This window comes from Barbus barbus (assembly GCF_936440315.1).
Source record: "Barbus barbus genome assembly, chromosome: 6".
Taxonomy (NCBI): domain Eukaryota; kingdom Metazoa; phylum Chordata; class Actinopteri; order Cypriniformes; family Cyprinidae; genus Barbus; species Barbus barbus.
Genome location: NC_136734.1, coordinates 10,913,271 through 10,932,447, shown reverse-complemented (window position 1 = coordinate 10,932,447; position 19,177 = coordinate 10,913,271). Strand labels below are relative to the sequence as shown.

Here is a 19,177-nt window from a genome sequence, read left to right as displayed (position 1 = left end):
TAAGTATGAAAACACTTATGAATCACAAATTATACTCTATTACGTTACATTTCCTGTAACTTAGAAATAGTGCTAACTGAATTTGATGTACTAAAGCAGGGCTATTCAACTGACAGCCTGCAGGCCCAATCCAGCCCGCCAATCAAATTCATCCGGCCCGAGGAAAGTGTATGTACAGGTTGCACATGTCTTGAACTGTTTTTGCACTAATTAGTTTGTCCACAAGGTGGCAATACTGGAAAAGAAAAGGAAGAGATGCAACAACAACAATCTACCGAAGACTGAAACATCAATAGATGGCAGCATTGACAAGCACATGTGTGAGGGGGTTAAAAGATATACACAACTCTAATTTAAATATAAAGATAGTGTCTATCCATCATAACTTAAGGTGAGAAATAGCAGAAACTGGATGAATATTATTATAAATAAAGGATAGTTTTAAAGTTAGAAAGTCTGCGTGTTCGGCTGTACGCATATGTTGAGCTGCATCTGATTAGCGCGCTAGTTGTGCTTCAACGTACAAAAACACACAATTATGTCAAAATAGAGGAGTGACCTCATAAACACTGTCTTAAAAGGATTATAAAGTCCTAAATGTCCGTAAAGAGTTGGGAGAAAGGGTTTTGCAAGGGTCCGTGTCATGGTTTTAAAGAGACAGCGCTGCTTTTAAAGTGAAACCTGCTGCAGTCTGTGATAGATGTACATCAAAGAACAAAAGAAAAAGAGAAACCACTCGATTACTCTAGTCGCAGATTAACATTTGTAGCTTGAATAATGATTCATCTGTATAGATTATGCGTATACAATTTATAGTTTATATGAAGATTTTTTAAGTTCACTTAAATTAGAAGTTGTTATATTTTCATAGTCTATTAAATGTTAAAAAAGTATGGCTTTCAATTATCCTGTAATGTTGAATGGCTATAATTAATAGCTAAAATTGAGGGAAAAATTCATTTAATAGAGACACCAGCAGCAGGTATCGCAGGTATCAATGATACTGACTTTCATTATTATAGGCTGCTTAGTAAAAAAAAAAAAAGCCATTAAACATATTTAAAATATACCATCTTGATGTGGTATCTGCATTAATTTGGAGGTTCAATGTGAAATTATGACAATATAAATATATTAATATGCAAATAGTCGCAATTAATTACAGAAACAATGTGTAATTAACTCGTTATTTTTTTATCAATTGACAGACAGCACTACTTGTTAACCTTTTTATAGATGTTGGTGTTGGTAGTATTAGTTTATTTTACTGCTGAATATGCATTTCAGTTTAATTTCTAATTGTATAGGCCCCCCAGAAAGAGATCGGGATGGCCCCCCGCCCACTTGGCCCTCTTCAAGTTTTCAATTCGATAATCCAGCCCTCAAATGAAACTAATTGAATAGCCCTGTACTACAGCTATATGTTTCAAACATGAACATTTTAGACCACCTGATGAAAGCGAGTCCAGCTGTAGACTGATTTAACTTGTACACAAGCTGGACAGAGTCAAGCAACAATTGCATTACCCTGGTTGTCCCCAGTATGATTTCAGTCAGAAATGTTTACATTACATTTTTGAATTATTGAGGTCAAAATTACTGAGCTCAAATTTCTAAAACAGATGTAAGCGTATTTAAAGAAAATTGTGTAAAACAATCCTATTCTGATATTTCTGCTTAAAACCACTGGTGTAATAATAAATGATTTGGACCAAGTGTCAAAAATGTTGGGCTGCATTTTCAAAGGTCAGCTGCAGATATTTGAAATATTGTAAACTTTGCTGCTTTACAATGTGGTGCCAGAGCTAACACTGAAGCCTCACTCTACAGAGCTGAATCCATTGGGGAACATTAAACAAGTGATGTGAAAGGGCCTGTAGATAATTATTACTACACAACAAAAGGAAAAAAACGACTTCTTTATGCTTTACCACACCACTCACTTTGGATGTTCCTTCTCCAGGTGCTGCTGAACAAGTTTCTCAATGGTGTCACTCCAGGGCACCACGGCCTTATACATTATTTCAATCACAGCATCCATCACTTTCTAAAACATGTTAAAAGACAAGCTTTAGCCAACAGAACCTACTGTGGTTAAAACAGGAATTTAAAGTTAACTTAACACACTGACAGCATTTAAGAACCCTACTCAATTTCACTGCATTCTCAGCAATCTCTAGTTCTTAAAATGCTGCCAGTAAGAACGCTTCAAAATAGCTTGACCAAAAAAGTGTTAAGGTCTCTGCACACTGAGTCCGAAATTTTCGCATGCGTTTTTTCGCATTTGCAATCTTAAAAATTCATCACGCACAGAGACCTTGCACATTGAGTCCGATGCGTTTTAATTAATCCGTTGCGAAAAAATTCGCAAAACTATACAAAATGTCTTCAAGCAGTGTTGTCCTCTCTCTTTTTAAAAAAAGAAAGAAAAAGGAAATATTGGGTCCATCCAATCCTTAGATTGCGCAGAGAGGAAGGAGAGTTCCACCTCCTTATCAAAGAGCTGCGGGATTATCCCGAGAGATTCAAAGTTTATTTCAGGATGTCAGTGCCTCAGTTTGATACTTTGCTAGCCATACTGAATCCACATATTAAAAAGAAGACCACCAATTTCCGTGAACCAATTTATACTGAACAGAGACTGTCTGAGGTATGGATACACCAACAGACACACACACACACACACACACATGAACTGCGGCATCGGAAAGGTGCGCGCCAGGCATAAAAAAATAGGCTACAGCAGTTCTTTATATTCTGTATCTTTGTATTCCACAATTTGTTTGTCATAAAGTGCTCTGTGCTGCAAGACGAAGTGTATTAATTTGTCTGACACTATTTTGGATTTTGGCTTTTGCTTGTACGGTGGCTCTGAATGGTCAAAACACCTTCTCAAAGCATCTCAAAATGCTTTATACGGATGCGAAAAACGCAAAAAATCGAACCCGATCCGAATTTTTTTTTGACGGACGAAAATTTCGAAGGCAGTGTGCAAACGTGATTGACAAAACGTGAGGTTGTATTTATTTTTCAACGTGCGAAAATTTCGGACTCAGTGTGCAATGGCCTTTAGTGTAAAAAGTTTAGCTGTAATGAGATATATATATATATATATACTAGGGGTGGCACGGTTCGCGGAAAAAAACCGAACCGCACGGTTCTCCACACACGGTTCGGCACGCGCTAGGACCGCGGTTCAACTGAATTCTGACACGTAAAACAAATAGGGTTCGGCTAATGTATGTTTCTGTTAATGGATGCGCATTCTGGCTTCCCAGTACATTGTAACAACAGCGATGAGAAAGAAAAAAAAAATAAGTGGACAAATCATTCACTCTTGTTCAATGCGAGTGCGTATGCTGGAATATGAGCATTTATTCCGTCATCACCTGGGTGCTGATAGCGCGCGCACAGGTGAGACCTGAACAGCACACGTTGATATCGGTGTTTAGACTAAAGTCATGTAAGCTTTGCCAGCTCAAATATTTAAGAGCCAGAGGACGCGAGCTCGCGCGCGCAGTGAGAAGATTTGTGCGTGCGCTCATCAGAAGCGCACAAACCTGCGCCTCAGAACGCGCGCAAATATGAAGCTCTCTCTGAAGTATTGTGTTTTAATGGATAAATTCACACAAAATTCTGTCAAAATGCCCGTCTTGGTAAGTATCCTATAGCAGACATAGCCGGCTGGCCGTACAGTATCAGTGCTTTCTCTTAAAGTGACAGTTAATATTAAATAAACAGCAACAACAAAGAAATCACTCACTGCTCTTGATTGAATCGCTTTTGTAACTTTAATAAAGAGTAATCTTTAATTTATACAGTCAAATATGCAATGCTGTTTTACCTTTGATTACTTTAATCATACTTCAATTTCTGTACCTAAAAAACCCCCTGAAAATCACTGATTATTTTATTTGTATCTTTACTCTATTGTATTTTTATTTGTGCTGTTGCTTGTAGTTAAAGGTCTGCTTTTATTTGTGTACACTCACAATGAAAACAAAACAGATTTTATATATATAACATGTAATAATATTTAGCATTTTCACATCAAAATAAAAGAAACTGAGCAAAGTAGATGTCTTTTTTTTCCCTGTTGTACCGAAATTGTATCGAACCGTGACCCCCGAACCGAGGTACGTACCGAACCGTGACATCTGTGTACCGTGCCACCCCTAATATATACACATATACATACACACACACATAAACATACACAAAGCTCAAAGTTAAAATGAGTAATTATATTTAAGAGTAATTATTGTACACATTAAATAGGTGTAAGCAAATTATGACTTTTAAATAAACTAAATTACGAATTAACTATAAATGAAATCAACTTTTAAATTACAACTTTTTAAAATAATAATAAAAAAGTATATCATACAATCCAATTATAATAAGGGTTACATTTATCTTTGTCTTTATTTACTGATACCTCTACATGATCTGCCCATCCCTATAAACCATATCCACAGTAATACTATGCAACAGTGTACAGTATATTAGGTGAAGGAACTGATCTCACATTAGTGTCTGTCATGCAGTGCAGTACAGCCACAGCTTTGGCCTCCCATTCAGTGAAGAGAGAGGTGATTTGAGAACTGCAACAGTCTAGCAAGTCCTAAAAATAAAGCACATCAAAACATCAAAATATGAATTGATAGTACAATAAATCACAAAAAAGCACAAGTTTTTATCACTACTAAATAGATCAATGGTTATTCCTCAGTCCCTGTGAATAGCCTTTATATGTTCAAGCTAGTTGAACTGTATGACAACTGGTTTCACAGTATATGGCATCATACAATGTTATTAGATATCAATTCATTTGTAAATATTTCATGTATATATATATTTTTAAGGGTTACGGTCAGGGTGCCATTATTAATTTTTGAGCTCTAATAAAGTAATTATACACTAAATCTGTAATGCCATGTTTTAACAATATTTCTAATATCCCAATTTCTGTGGATCAGTCATTATAATCTCTCAGCATCATATCTGAAAGTAATTTAAATTACCAGGTCTTAACTGCAATGATCAGTTGCAGTTTGTTTGTGAATAAAAACAGTTGTAGAACATCTTATACCAACTTAAATTACAAATGAACTATAAATGAATTCATTTCTGGCAGTTGCCATCCATTATAATCAATTATAAATAATTCCACTATTTACTGTTAAAATGTTAAACAAGAGCTTAAAGGGGACATCAGATACCCATTTTCCACAAGACGGTGTGACTCTTTAGGGTCTTCATGAAATATTTGTAACATACTTTACTTACATTTTACAATTTCTCAGAGGTTGTGTAAAACAACACCCTTTTTACATTGTCAAAAACAGCTCAGTAAGACATTTAAACACTTACATTACTCAGTTGAATGCACAAGCACTCTTCTTCATGAACATTTGAGTGTGTGGTTAAAAACTAGCCTAGAGTGCCATCTGCTGTTAAAAACTATGCTCACAATTGATTCCAGAGAGAATTGCGATGCATTCGGAAAACTGCAGAATCGATCCACGATTGTTCCACCCGCTGCATATTGAAACTTCATCCAATGTCCATTTAAGTTAAAGGCTTGTTCAATTTCAAGTAATTGTCATGCTAAATATGTAATAAAATGACTAATTAAAATACATATCAGTAGTGGGGAACATCCTCTTCATAAAACATCACTATAAAAAGAAACAGCACTTCAATTAGCCACTCCATAAGCTGTGTGTATATAAGCTGAATTAATTCTTAAATTTACTATTTTTCCCAGCCCTGGCAAAGACAAAACAAAAACTGCTAGTGGTTGGCCATGTTAAATGGGAGTAAGATGGTCTGTTCCTGTGGGCAAGTTTAAAGTGGACCACCTCTCATGCAAAAAACAGTATACCATTGTGAGGCTAACTTGACAGGGATCAACAAGTTTTTCCAGGTACTTGTTTTGACTCCTAATTAGTACTGGTTTGATGTCTGATGAAGATAAAGCTGATATAAATATATGACAAATCACACTATAAAAAAAAAAAAAAAAAGGATAAAAACAAATCGCTGAAATTTTATATTTATTTTAACATAATATCTACTAAACCATATCATTTTAAAATGAATATGAAAATAATCTGAACTAGATCAAATATAAATCTGTAAAATAAATACATTTATTTCGATAACTTTTTGATTCTGTTATAGGATTGTTCACAATCAAAGTGACTGTAAAAAATGTGAACATAAAGGAAGTAAACAATGTAACCAACAGTGCACTCAGTAATCTGGCAAGTTAGCATGCACTGGAAATAATTTTTTCAATAAAGATATATTGGCCTTGGTAATTATATTGGTCAGCCACTACAAACTCATTGATTGCGACTGCTAGGGCAGAGCAATATGGCCAACAAAAACAAATCTTGACATTTTTTCGCTCATTTCATAGCTTTCAGTCACGTGACCGGCTCGAAGACCTGGAGGGCAAAACATCCATAGAACTGCAGCACAAGCCTGTTAATTTTCCATCTGTTTCACAGCCGCAAATATTTAGATCACCTCTCAAAAGAATAAAACAAAGGTATGTGAACAAAATGCAAGTTTTGGCCATTTGCGATCCATATTAAGCACCCACGGCAATATTTCAATCATTAAACAGTGCGACAAAACGTTGTAAAAACACTTAAAAGTGCCTTAATATATTTAAAACCGTAATATTAAAAGATCAAATTCAGCAAATCACCATTTTAATGACGCATGATTTACATAGACAAAACAGATGAAGCCGGAATATGAACGCAATCCGCTTAATGGTTCAGTTTTTTTCTTATAACGTTTTTCTATGGAAAACCATTTAATGTGAAACTTTGCACATTGTGTTTATCTTCTGGCTTCATCTGCTTGCCTGTACAAAATATACATCATCAATGAGGTGTTTCCTGAATTTCGCCTTTTAATATCTGCCTTTTACTACATTACTACTAAATGCAAACTGCGTAAAGATAACTGGCGGTCAGTGGAGCAACGCTTCCTTTTGCCCTCCAGGTGGGCGTTCCTATAAGGGTGTGACGTCACATGAAAACTATCAATTGCGATATACGAGATATATCTCAATGTTTTATACATTTTTTTCTCTCTAAAAAAAACAAAAAAAATAAACAATAAAATATATTACACCCTGCCCAATGTTGTCCAATGAAACAATGTTTATATTAAAGGCTATGTAAAAAAAAATAAAGTAAATGTAACCATGTAGGCTATGCTATATATTATGTGAAAAAATGTTAAAATCATATTACATTCTAAAATTAAAACAAAAGCATAGGTTAAATGTATTTTGATTACCATATTAAAATAGTCGCTTTACAGGTAGAGCTACGACAAAATACACTTACCTTATGGGCTTAAAATTCTACATACGGCACATTTATTGTCCAACAACAAATATTTGTATGCTGTAAAATGTATATTTTAGTATACTTCGTTCACTGAAATCTGTGAAGTTTAGTGGAGAATCGCATGCAGAAGGCTCACCCACTACAGACAGCAAAATGGAAATATTTCCATGACTTTCTAACATTTACAGATTGAGAATATATACCTGTGAAATGTAAGTTACACTCTCAGGAAAACACCACATATCAAATGCATTAAATGGTACAAGTACATCTGTCAGAGCATCTGACGGGGCAAGCTGCTTTAAACTATACGTGTTAACTATATCTTATGAGTTATTTTAAAGCCCTTGATACACTGCCCTGTCCAAAAAAAAAAAAAAAAAAGTCACCACCTGGATTTAACTAAGCAAATAGGTAAGATCCTCCCATAATTACTGCATGGATGATTATGTTATGTGCCCAAAGAATGATGTCAGCTGACTACCTGAATATACTGAATGACCAGGTTATTCCATCAATTAATTTATTTCTTCCCTGACGGCACGGGCATATTCCAAAATGACAATGCCAGGATTCATCGGGCTCAAATTGTGAAAGAGTGGTTCAGGGAGCATGAGACATCATTTTCACACATGGACTTGCCACCCCAGAGACCAGAGTCAGACCTTGACCCCATTGAGAGTCTTTGGGATGTGCTGGAGAAGACTTTGCGCAGAGGTCTGACTCTCCCATCATCAATACAAGATGTTGGCGAAAAATTATTGAAACTCTGGGTGGGAATAAATGTTGTGACATTGCAGAAGCTTATCGAAATGATGGGACGTCGAATGCATGCTGTAATCAAAGCTAAAGGCGGTCCAACAAAATATTAGAGTGTGTGACTTTTTTTCGGATGGGCAGTATATAAAGGAAGTCTCATGATTAGGGCAAATTTGTTTTTGAACTTTCCCTGCAGCAGCTCACTATTTTCTTTTTCCAGATGCACTTGTATCAAACTACTTTATATTGATATAAATGGTATTGCCTTGTTTTTAAAATAATATATTGGTATATATTGATATAGCCCTATCTACTACTATGTTTAGCTCAGTGAACAACACAAAGAAAAATAAATGTGACCTTGATGTAGTGTAAGAGGGTCTGGTCCAGATCCAATCCGTTCTCAAGAGCATAGGGTTCAATGCTACTCTTAATTACTGCAGGAATCAGCTCTGGGGCCTGCACCTTATCCAGCATCAGAAAGGCCATACTACGTGTGCTTCCCTGCCAAAGAACATATACAAGAGATATTTTATTTCTGAATATTTAATCAATGCATCCTGAATATCAATAAAGCATTTCATTTTATAGACAAATAAACAAATTTAATGTGTCCAAAACAAACTAAAGAACGTGTGAATTACGAAATTTCACAGGTATTAAAACAAAACTGCAATGATGTTATTGTAAAAACAGTAGCATGTTGTCTTGTTATATAAAGGATTATTATTATTATTATTATTAAGGATTAATTATATTGGTTACACTTTATTTCGATAGTCCCCTTTAGACATTCTGCTAACTATAAGTAACTTTGTAACTACATGTCAACTACCGTATTGACCTGAATATAAGACAATGTTTTTTTCTTGGAAATGCATCTGAAAAAACACGGTCGTCTTATATTCAGGGTAGAGGTCTTCTCGGGTCCTAAAATCCGTGCCTGACCCGAATCACTTCTTAACCGAACCCGACGTGCATAAATAAAAAAAAAAAACTAAAATATAAACCCGACCCGAGACAGACCCGATGAAATTAGACCTGAGTCCGACCCGACCGCATTTATTTTCGACCCCGACTGGACCTGAACGTAAATGGCATTGATGTGTGCGCACAGCCTGCAGCCCCACATCGGTCCGGAAAAATCCCAGGGTCCTGCTGACTGATTTGGCCGCTGCTCCATTACTTCATTCAGTTTATTTACTTTATATTTTTGCCTGCCTGATTCTATAAGGTGGGTTTCTGAGGTTACAAACGTGTTCATTTTTTTTATGTGCGCTTCTCAAAAATGAACTCAACATTAATGCACAGTAGGCTACGCATCAGGGAAAGTTTCAAATAATTTGGGTCTAATCGGGTCCTTTTGGGAAAAGCACATTCATTTTAATTACCGGAGACCCGAGGATGCTAATACCGAACATTACCCGTCTCCGAGGCACTCATAGAAGTTTTGGACCCGAACCCGCTCGGGTCTCGGATTTTCAGATCCAAGTGGACCCGTGAAGACCTCTAATTCAGGGTCTAGACTTTGACATGTCAATACTACACTCACAACAATAAGTGGCGCCAAACATGCATACAACGTGTGTTCCATGAAATATGTAATGTAATGTGTGTTATAAAGCTCGCGAGTGAAAACAAAAGAAAAGCTTACAGAGTCGTGACAGTCATGTTTGCCTGATGGAACCAAACTTCCTCTGTAAGTGATTTTAAAACATAAGACAGTACCCAGATTTGAAGACTACAATAAGATTTCTCTTCTACTATTAATAACATTTTGGTAGGCTACTATGAGATGGATAGCCTAAATGTTCTACAGTTCAGACCTTTTATTTTTATGGTTTATCAAAAAGTGTATATTTTTAAATGTCATTGTTGGTACATTTAACCAGTATTTCCCATACTTTCAAAACAAAAATTAAAATATGCAATATGAAAATGATTTAAGAAAAAAATGTTTTACAGAGAGAGAGAGAGAGAGAGAGAGAGAGAGAAAAAAGCCTTTTTTGAAAAAAGTTTTCAAAAAGACTTTTTCCAAAAGGTACATCTGGAAAAAGGATTATATCTTATAATCAGGGTCGTCTTATATTCGTGTCAATACGGTAATTGCAACTACATGTCTACTAACTCTCAGCAGGGTAGGGTTAAGGTTAGTAGAATAAGTTGATATACTTACAAAGTTTCTCATACTCAGTATGTTGTGGACCCATCAAAATAAAGTGTTAGAAGTTATTAATCAGACCGTCTACTAATACTCTGTCAACTGCTAGTTGACATAATTACTGTTAGTAGAATGTCTAAAGTGGACTATCGAAATAAAGTGTTACCATTATATTATGATTATACACTCCCCTCCAAAAGTATTGGGATAATTCCTTTATTTTTGCTGTAGACTGAAAACATTTGGGTTTGACATCAAAAGATGAATATCAGACAAGAGATTTACATGCCGGCTTTTATTTCCAGGTATTACATCTGGTTCTGACACACAACTTAGAAGAGATCACCTTTTGTTTGAGGCCACCCATTTTTCATATATCTTCTAAGTTGTGTGTCAGATCCAGATGTAAATAAAGATGTATAATTAATCAATTTAATTTTAAAAATGTAATCTGTGTGAGCTCAAATATAAATGGATGCATCTGTGCAAGTGCAAATAACTTGTGGTGTGACCCGTTTTCATTTCTCTACAAAACTCTCATTTGTGGAATATTACGAGGTCGGTAAACGTCCGTTAACAGAGGCCGGAGACGCTAAAGACTAATGCAAAGAGGAGAAAATACTGTATATAATTAAGAAACTGCCATCACTATAATATTTCACTGGATTTTATACAGCACTGGATTGTTTGGGTTTTACTAACATATGAATAGGTTTTCTATATCTAATATTAGACAGTTTTTTTGTGGGGTTTTTTTTTGTGTGTACAAAACTTTTACAGCCACTGTTATATTGGAACATCTAAACATTCATACTCACCCTTTCATAGTCAGACAGTGAAAGATGGCAGTTGTATTTGGAGTAGAGGTCACAAAGCTGTCTGAGGTTTTCCACTAGAGATCTCAGATTTTGCACTTCCTCTGATCCACAGATTTCAGCCTGAAAAACAATTTAATTCTCATCTGAAGACAAATGTATTGTCCTGGTCAGTACTATTATTTCTCACAATGACTTACTCTACCAGGAATATGGTCAAAAAGATAAACAATTAGGGACAAATTTGACATTTACCAAACCCATAGATCTCCAGAGGGAAGGCAAGCCAAGTTCAGCCAGAACCAGTCCATTATGAGGCCAGTCACTCTATTAAAAAATAAATAAGTTAATAATAATAAAATAAATCAAATAACCTGAGAGAGAAAGATAGTCTTTGCATTTACTTCAGCCCATTTGCATCTGGTTCACCAAACAGACTAAGATTTCATCTGGTATTAATACAATTCTCCGGTTACCGCTTTGGGTTTCGTTGTGGGAGGATCTATGATATTTGTGACTACATACATTAATTATGAAATTTCGGGGGTCAATAATTAAATTTGTCACTTACTCTGCAATGCTAATAAAATACTTAAATACTCCCTGTGGTGAAAATCAAGTTTTTTACATGTGTGTCTGGTGTTTTATTATGCTTAAAGCTAAACCATGTGAAAATTCATCCGTCAACATCATTGCTGAACATTTCTCCTTAAAACTGTAGTGTGCCAAAGACAGTCTCAAAAATGCGGTTTAAAACGGCCCATTTTCTATAGTCACAAACATGCAACCAATCCCGTCAACTTGCTGGGCTTTTCATATCCTTAGTAAAGCGTTTCTACCTATAGATGTCGTGTGTTACATGCGGTCACCTGATGTTGTCGAGGAAGGCATTTCTCTCACATTTTTTTACACTTTCGAAGTGGGATTTGGCCACACAACGTGATTGTGATCAATGTCTGTCACAATGGCAAATGAGGCTGATAATACACAGGGTAACTTGAGCAATGTTGCTTGGGCACATTTCCATTGAGAATGGGTAAAAAATTTCTATCTGGATATTTTAGATCAGTCCTGGGCCCTTTGTCTCATCTGGTTGCCCATTGAGGGCAATATTTCCCAAAGTTGCCCAGCAACATTGCTCAAATAGTGTATCATCAACCTGACACCGTAGAGATAGAAAGTGTCACAAATGGCTGGCTTATTTTCTGGGCTGTATTTAAAAAGTAATATACTTGTATTAAAAAAATAAAAATAAAAAAACACTCATAAGAGTTCACTACCTTTTCTGTTAACTCCAGATTCCTTGCACGTTGCTCCAACCACCTGGCAAGGATTTTCTATGTATATTTAAAATGTAAAAGTGTTAATATGTAGCACAATTTACTAGTTTCTTTTAAAATCAGTGATCCATCCTTAGAAAGGGGAATAAATGAAAAATTAATTAAAAAAACTGAGATTACAGTATGCACAAATAAGAACCATTTGATTTTGAAACATTTTGTTTGCATTTCATTACCAAAAAAGGATGTTATCAATGAAATCTGAAAACATGGTGTTTAAAGTCAAGTATATTAGCTGCCCTCATACCTGTCCTTTGGGCAACACTCTCCATACAAATGGGACCACAGCACCCTTAAACCACAGACTTAGGTCCTGTGATGGAATGTCAGATGAAATGGAGCCCAGCAGAGAATGCAGGCAGCTCTCATCAAATTCCCTGGCAAACTCACCCTGGAAAATATCCACTTATCCTGATTATCATAGAAAAAACTATAGCAAGTTACAAAACAAACAAATAAAAAATCTAAATGATTAAAATGATCTAGAAAACATCAGGGACTTTTTAATAGTAAATATAAAAATATCATAAGTTATTTTTTAAAGTCTAATAAATGTTAAATTGAATTACTGTTGAATGGCTATAGTCAATGGTGAAATACTAGGAAAAAAATCCATAGAGACATCAGTTGGTATCAGTGATACTTGCCTTCAGTCATAAAAAAAGATGGCATTAAACAAATATTAAAAATATACTTTGTTGTTTCTACATTAATTTGAAGATTGCATATGAAATTGCAATATAAAAGTATAATTAAAAACTTTAATGTTAGGTGGGATTAATTCTTTTTTTTTTTAATCGATTGAAAGCACTAATATATATTTACTTGCATTTATGAATTTATTAAACCCTTTATTCCAATGTGACTTGTTAACAAGTTGAGTCAACCATTTGTATTGTTTCAGGCCATTAAATCATGGAATGGCTTTAAACCATTTCGCAATTTCAGTCTATATATATTGTTGCTGTCATATAGATGACTCTGAATTCCGAAATGTTAAGGTTTTACAATGCTTCAAAACTTGCAGTTCCCCAATAAACTGAAAATGACCGTTAATAAAAATGAGACAACATGTTTTTGAGTACCGATCCATTTACCTCATGTCGAAGCCACAAGCATTGTGATCCACTAAGATTCCCCTCTTTCAGAAGAGCAAGGATGTCTTTGAGATAATCTGTGCTGTTTAAGAACTCAATCCATGCTGTGCCCCTGTAAATGACATTAACTGGGTGAAATTATTTCAAAAGTGCAAAAAGACTAGGGTGAACAAAACATATGTCCTACATTTTAATAACTGAGAAAACAGTAAAATAGATTGGTGTAATAATTGCTGGTTTGCTGAACATACTTAAAGTTACCAGGACCATACACGTTGGCAAAGGTGGCGAGCTTAGCCAGGGCTGTTTGGATCTGGCAGCACGGAAAACGGTTTAAGGTGTAATTTAGCATCTCTTCAGCTATGCTGAGAGTAGGCCAGGAAGCAGTCAGGCAGTACTGCACCACAAACTGCTCATCCTGTGGGACAAATGGGAGGACAATGTTAAACATTCACAAAATATGCCGGTAGTATGAATGCCTTAAAACAACAAAGTATAATATTCGGCTTAAACAATTGGGTTTAAGCCCCTGAGAGAGAAGTGCTGGTTACATACTGTATTGTTTAGAGGTGTTATTTTATCATGAAAATGGAACTACAGTGGGGGAAAAAATTATTTGATCCCCTGCTGATTTTATTCGTTTGCACACTGACAAAGAAATGACCGGTCTATAATTGTAATGGTAGGTTTATTTGAACGGTGAGAGACAGACTAACAAAATAAAAATAAAAAATCCAGAAAAACACATTTCAAAAGAGTTATAAATTGATTTGCATTTCAATGAGTGAAACAAGTATTTGGCCCCTTTGCAAAACATGACTTAGTACTTGGTGGTAAAACCCTTGTTGGCAATCACAGAGGTTTCTTGGAGTTGGCCACCAGGTTTGCACACATCTCAGGAGGGATTTTGTCCCACTCCTTTGTTGCCTTGGCCGTGTGTTTTGGGTCATTGTCATGCTGGAATACCCATCCACGACCCATTTTCAATGTCTGGCTTCAATGCGGTACATGCCCCGTCCATCGTCCCTTTGATGCGGTGCAGTTGTCCTGTCCCCTTAGCAGAAAGACACCCCCAAAGCATAATGTTTCCACCTCCATGTTTGACGGTGGGGATGGTGTTCTTGGGGTCATAGGCAGCATTCCTCCTCCTCCAAACACAGATGAGTTGAGTTGATGCTAAAGAGCTTGATTTTGGTCTCATCTGACCACAACACTTTTACCCAGTAAAAGTTTTACACTCTTCTGAATCATTCATCGGCAAACTTCAGATGGGTCTGTACATGCGGTTTCTTGAGCAGGGGGACCTTGTGGGCGCTGCAGGATTTCAGTCCTTCACGGCGTAGTGTGTTACCAATTGTTTTCTTGGTGACTATGGTCCCAGCTGCCTTGAGATCATTGACAAAATCGTCCCGTGTAGTTCTGGGCTGATTCCTCACTATTCTCATGATCATTGAACCTCCACAATGTGAGATCTTGCATGGAGCCCCAGACTGAGGGAGATTGATAGTTATTTTGTGTTTCTTCCATTTGTGAATAATCTCACTAACTGTTGTCACCTTCTCACCAAGCTGCTTGGCGATGACCTTGTAGCCCATTCCAGCCTTGTGTAGGTCTACAATCTTGTCCCTGACATCCTTGGACAGCTCTTTGGTCTTTTATGCAGGTAACAAACTGAGATTACTCCACATGATCTTTCAGAAATCATTCTAATATGCTGATTTATCAATTTTGGAAACAGTTGTGGCTGCTTAATATTTTTTTTTTATTACTTGATACTTTTTTTACAGGATTCTTTAATGAATAGAAAGTAAAAAAAAATGAACAGCATTCATTTAAAATAGAAATCCTTTTTTTAAAATACACTACCATTCAAAAGATTGGGGTCGGTATTTTTTCTTTCTTTTTTTGAAAGAAATTAATACTTTCAAGGATGTATTAAATTAATAAAAAGTAATAGTAAAGACTTATATTGTTAGAAAATATTTCAATTTTGAATAAATGCTAGAGATGCACCGATTTAAATTTTCTTGGCCGATTCAGATTTCAGATTTTTTGAATGTGTGACCTACCGATACCGATTTTTGCCAATTCCGATTTTCTTTCTAAGAACTATAATAGCATATACAAACAAAAACTCTATGCAAATTTCAATGCAAAAATATTTACATAATAAAAGATCATTAAACATTACAATTCCCCCAATCTGGACTGAGTACAGATTTTCTCTAACTTAAACAACTCTCAAAATAAAGTGCTCTGTGACTGGAAAGAGTTAGAAATAGTTGTAACAAAACAGTTGTATGTAACAAAACAGATGCCAATTCTCACTATGTTTATAAATGGTCTTTTTTCCCCACCTAACCTTATTAAATGTGTCATCTTTAACATCAAATTCTTACTTTGTTTCAATTAATTCAGTTAGCATAATAAGAACTGTAGAGTTGTTTTCAAACTATTTTCGTCAGCAAAATTGAGCAAAAACAGTGAATATTTTGTCTAAAAGTCACTTAATTTTAACTTTTTGTTTATTGAAATAATATTGTATAAAATCAGTGTCACATTGCAATCGTGTTGACATTGATATTCGGGGAAACATCATGGCCGTACAATGTTGCTAATCTAAATCATATTTTGTATCTTTTTTTTTTCTACCGCAGTATGCATCTGGGAATTTCTGTGAGTTACTTTGTATGTACCGTCTCTCTCACACACTCACTCAGGCTGTGCAAGCCTCATCTGGCATGACAAATACATTATCAGTCGCTGTTTACACTGAATGCAATTAAAATTAGAATCATTCTCACGCGCAACGACGTATTTACAAGCGACTGTGAGTGTGTGCGTGGCTGACGTCATTGCCTGCGCCGCCGGCAATAAAAGCATCGGCTCAAAACCGGCAATACGTGAGAAAAGTGAAAGTGAAAGTCGTGACGTATTGTCAAGTATGGTGACCCATACTCGAAATTGGTGCTCTGCGTTTAACCCATCCAAGTGCACACACACAGCAGTGAGTAGTGAACAAATGCACACACACACACACACCGTGAACACACACCCGGAGCAGTGGGCAGCCATGCTGCGGCGCCCGGGGAGCAATTGGGGGTTCGGTGCCTTGCTCAAGGGCACCTCAGTCGTGGTATTGAGGGTGGAGAGAGCGCTGGACATTCACTCCCCCCACCTACAATCCCTGCCGGCCGGGGACTCGAACCCGCAACCTTTCGATTACGAGTCCGACTCTCTAACCATTAGGCCACGACTTCCCCGTGACTGACTGGCCGGTCACCGATCCGGGCCGGTCATGAGAAAAATCTTCCGATTCTGATCACTGGCCGGTCAGTTGGTGCATCTCTAATAAATTCTGTTCTTTTAAAGTTTGAATGAATGAATGAATGAATGAATGAATCCTGAAAAAGTATCACAAGTTCCAAAAAAATCCAAAAATGTAATTTTTAAAATTTGCATTAGTTTGCATGCATGTCAGCCTATGATCAAACAAAATGTGTAAATTTACATTTGTTTATTATACAGTTTAAATTTCCAATTAATTCCCATAAATTCCTGTTCAGTTTTCCAATTGGAATATTTTCTGTCCCCCCCTCTCTCCCATCTGGTTTCCTATCAATATATAATGTACTATCCTAATAAAAAGGCAAAAATGCCAAAAAGTCAATCTTAAAGGTAAATAATAAAAAAAAGAATGTGGCTTTCAGTGCGTTGATTTAGGTCATTTGTTGTGGCTCGCAAAGCCTCAAATTGTTCAATAGGCAAATGTTAATTATTTAAGGCTTTTCTATTTGTTAGGCTATTAATATAGGAACTGCTGATTTTAAGCAAGTTCCACCCCCCCCCCCCCAAGATTCATTAATGTCAATTCTCAATTTATTAACATAATTATAGAAATATATTTACTATGCATACAGCAATTAATGCCCACTTGTGTTTACATGCTAAAATTGCTATTATTCATATTTATTATATGAAGCTCTGCATATTTGCAGTAAACCTTAATATTACCATGATCTTCATTAGGTTGGTTTTGGCCTCTTCAATGAGCTTGGGCCACTCAAGGGTTTGATCACTGCCTGATGCCGAGATGAGCTTTTCCAGCACAACATTAAGCTTAACCTTATACACCAGCTAAAACAAACAAAAAGAAACCTTGTCAGTTCACCATGAAAACTCTATTATAAAGTATATGTTTATATGGCAACTTTGCCAGTGTCTTACTTCAACATCAAGCCCAAAGGCTTTGGCAAACTTCTCTGCATCTTCAAACTTGTGCTTATAAAGAAGTTTGTTCAGTCTGGTGGGAAAAGATAAATAGTATACAAAGTACTGCAAACAGGCATTGAAAACAATGGGCAGTAACTGCTTTGAAGCTTGAAGTACAATTTATTTTACTTAAAAAGTATTTAACCCTCTGGTTTTGGTTGGTCATTGTTAGCCTGAAACATTTTGCAATATGATTTTATTTAATCAAAACAGTATCAAACTTGGTGACTTTTGCTGTATTGTCTATGTAAACAGAAAAATCATGGACATGGTCATGAAAAAAAAAAAGAAAAAAAAAGTTGGACAAAAAACAGAAAAAAGGAACACCGCAATGAAAAGGGTGAAACCATAGACTGTAAAAAAAAAAAAAAAAAAAAAATTAAAAAAAGATGGACAATGTATCTTTCTCTTCCTTCCAGAGCCAGAGCCTGGAATTTTGTGCTCCAGGGTCACATATTTAACAAATGGTTCATAGAGCATTATTTTCAGCACTGTATTTGGTATATAGTACAGTCATCTGTAAATTTTTTTATTTTCTCTTTTTTTTTTTCATTGATTTTCTCTAAGTGATATTAACATACAGAGCCCCTAAAATAAATAATAATAATAATAAAAATAGATGTTTACATGCACACAAGAAACTTTTTTGCAAACGTTTTGCATGCTTACGGATTACAGTTTCTAGTTTTATATAACCTATTTTCTTTGTGCATCACTGCCATTTTACTATGAATAAAACAAGAGTATGGATGCACATGAAGTAATAGAAACATACTTGCTCAAATTTTGGCTTTTCTTATGGTAGTACCTCTAATATCAAGGCCTAATGTCCAATTTAACATCCTCCGCGGCAGCACAGAAACCATGACACAAAATGGGCTGATGGGATAAAATTTGCCAAGTTCAAGGGTTTATAAAAAAGACTGATACTGTAAAAAAATTTAAATGTTTAAAATTTGGCTTTCGTTAGGGCAGTATGCCATATTTCGAGGTCTTAGGTCTTTCAAGGTCTCTTTAACCCATATTCTGCGGTGGCCAAAAAAAAAAAAAAACTCTGCAAAATGGGCTGATGGCACAATAGTTGGCTCAGCGTGCATTGTCCAATATGCTAAGTTTAATGGTTTCTTGTGCGCACATAAAAGTCTGTATATTTTATTTTTGCAAAAGTCTTTGAGGCTACGTAATATGGTGCTAAGAATATTGTGAGAAGAAACCCAAAATGCTTATAACCTGCATTTTGCATAATGAAAAAAGTGCACCTTCAGTCGTATTTTGACTTTGAGCTGGTAAAAGCTCTTTCAAGTATCACATGTATTTACATATAGGGCTATACATGCATCTAGTGTATATATTCCAT

The 19,177-nt window shown here is 35.8% G+C and overlaps 1 protein-coding gene across 2 annotated transcripts in view; it reads right to left on the bottom strand.

Annotated features, from left to right (window-relative positions):
• The window catches only part of kntc1 (kinetochore associated 1), a 103,266-nt gene that overhangs the window by 52,239 nt on the left and 31,850 nt on the right, over positions 1–19,177 (bottom strand). For both annotated transcript variants that reach the window (XM_079418748.1, XM_079418747.1), the window contains exons 14-24: positions 17,776–17,851; positions 17,563–17,685; positions 13,800–13,966; positions 13,549–13,660; positions 12,699–12,842; positions 12,392–12,448; positions 11,367–11,438; positions 11,115–11,234; positions 8,496–8,639; positions 4,529–4,624; positions 1,944–2,047 (exon numbers count right to left, since the gene is read on the bottom strand). In XM_079418748.1, the coding sequence (XP_079274874.1) occupies positions 1,944–2,047; positions 4,529–4,624; positions 8,496–8,639; positions 11,115–11,234; positions 11,367–11,438; positions 12,392–12,448; positions 12,699–12,842; positions 13,549–13,660; positions 13,800–13,966; positions 17,563–17,685; positions 17,776–17,851 (1,215 nt within the window). The remainder of the gene's footprint in view (positions 1–1,943; positions 2,048–4,528; positions 4,625–8,495; positions 8,640–11,114; positions 11,235–11,366; positions 11,439–12,391; positions 12,449–12,698; positions 12,843–13,548; positions 13,661–13,799; positions 13,967–17,562; positions 17,686–17,775; positions 17,852–19,177) is intronic.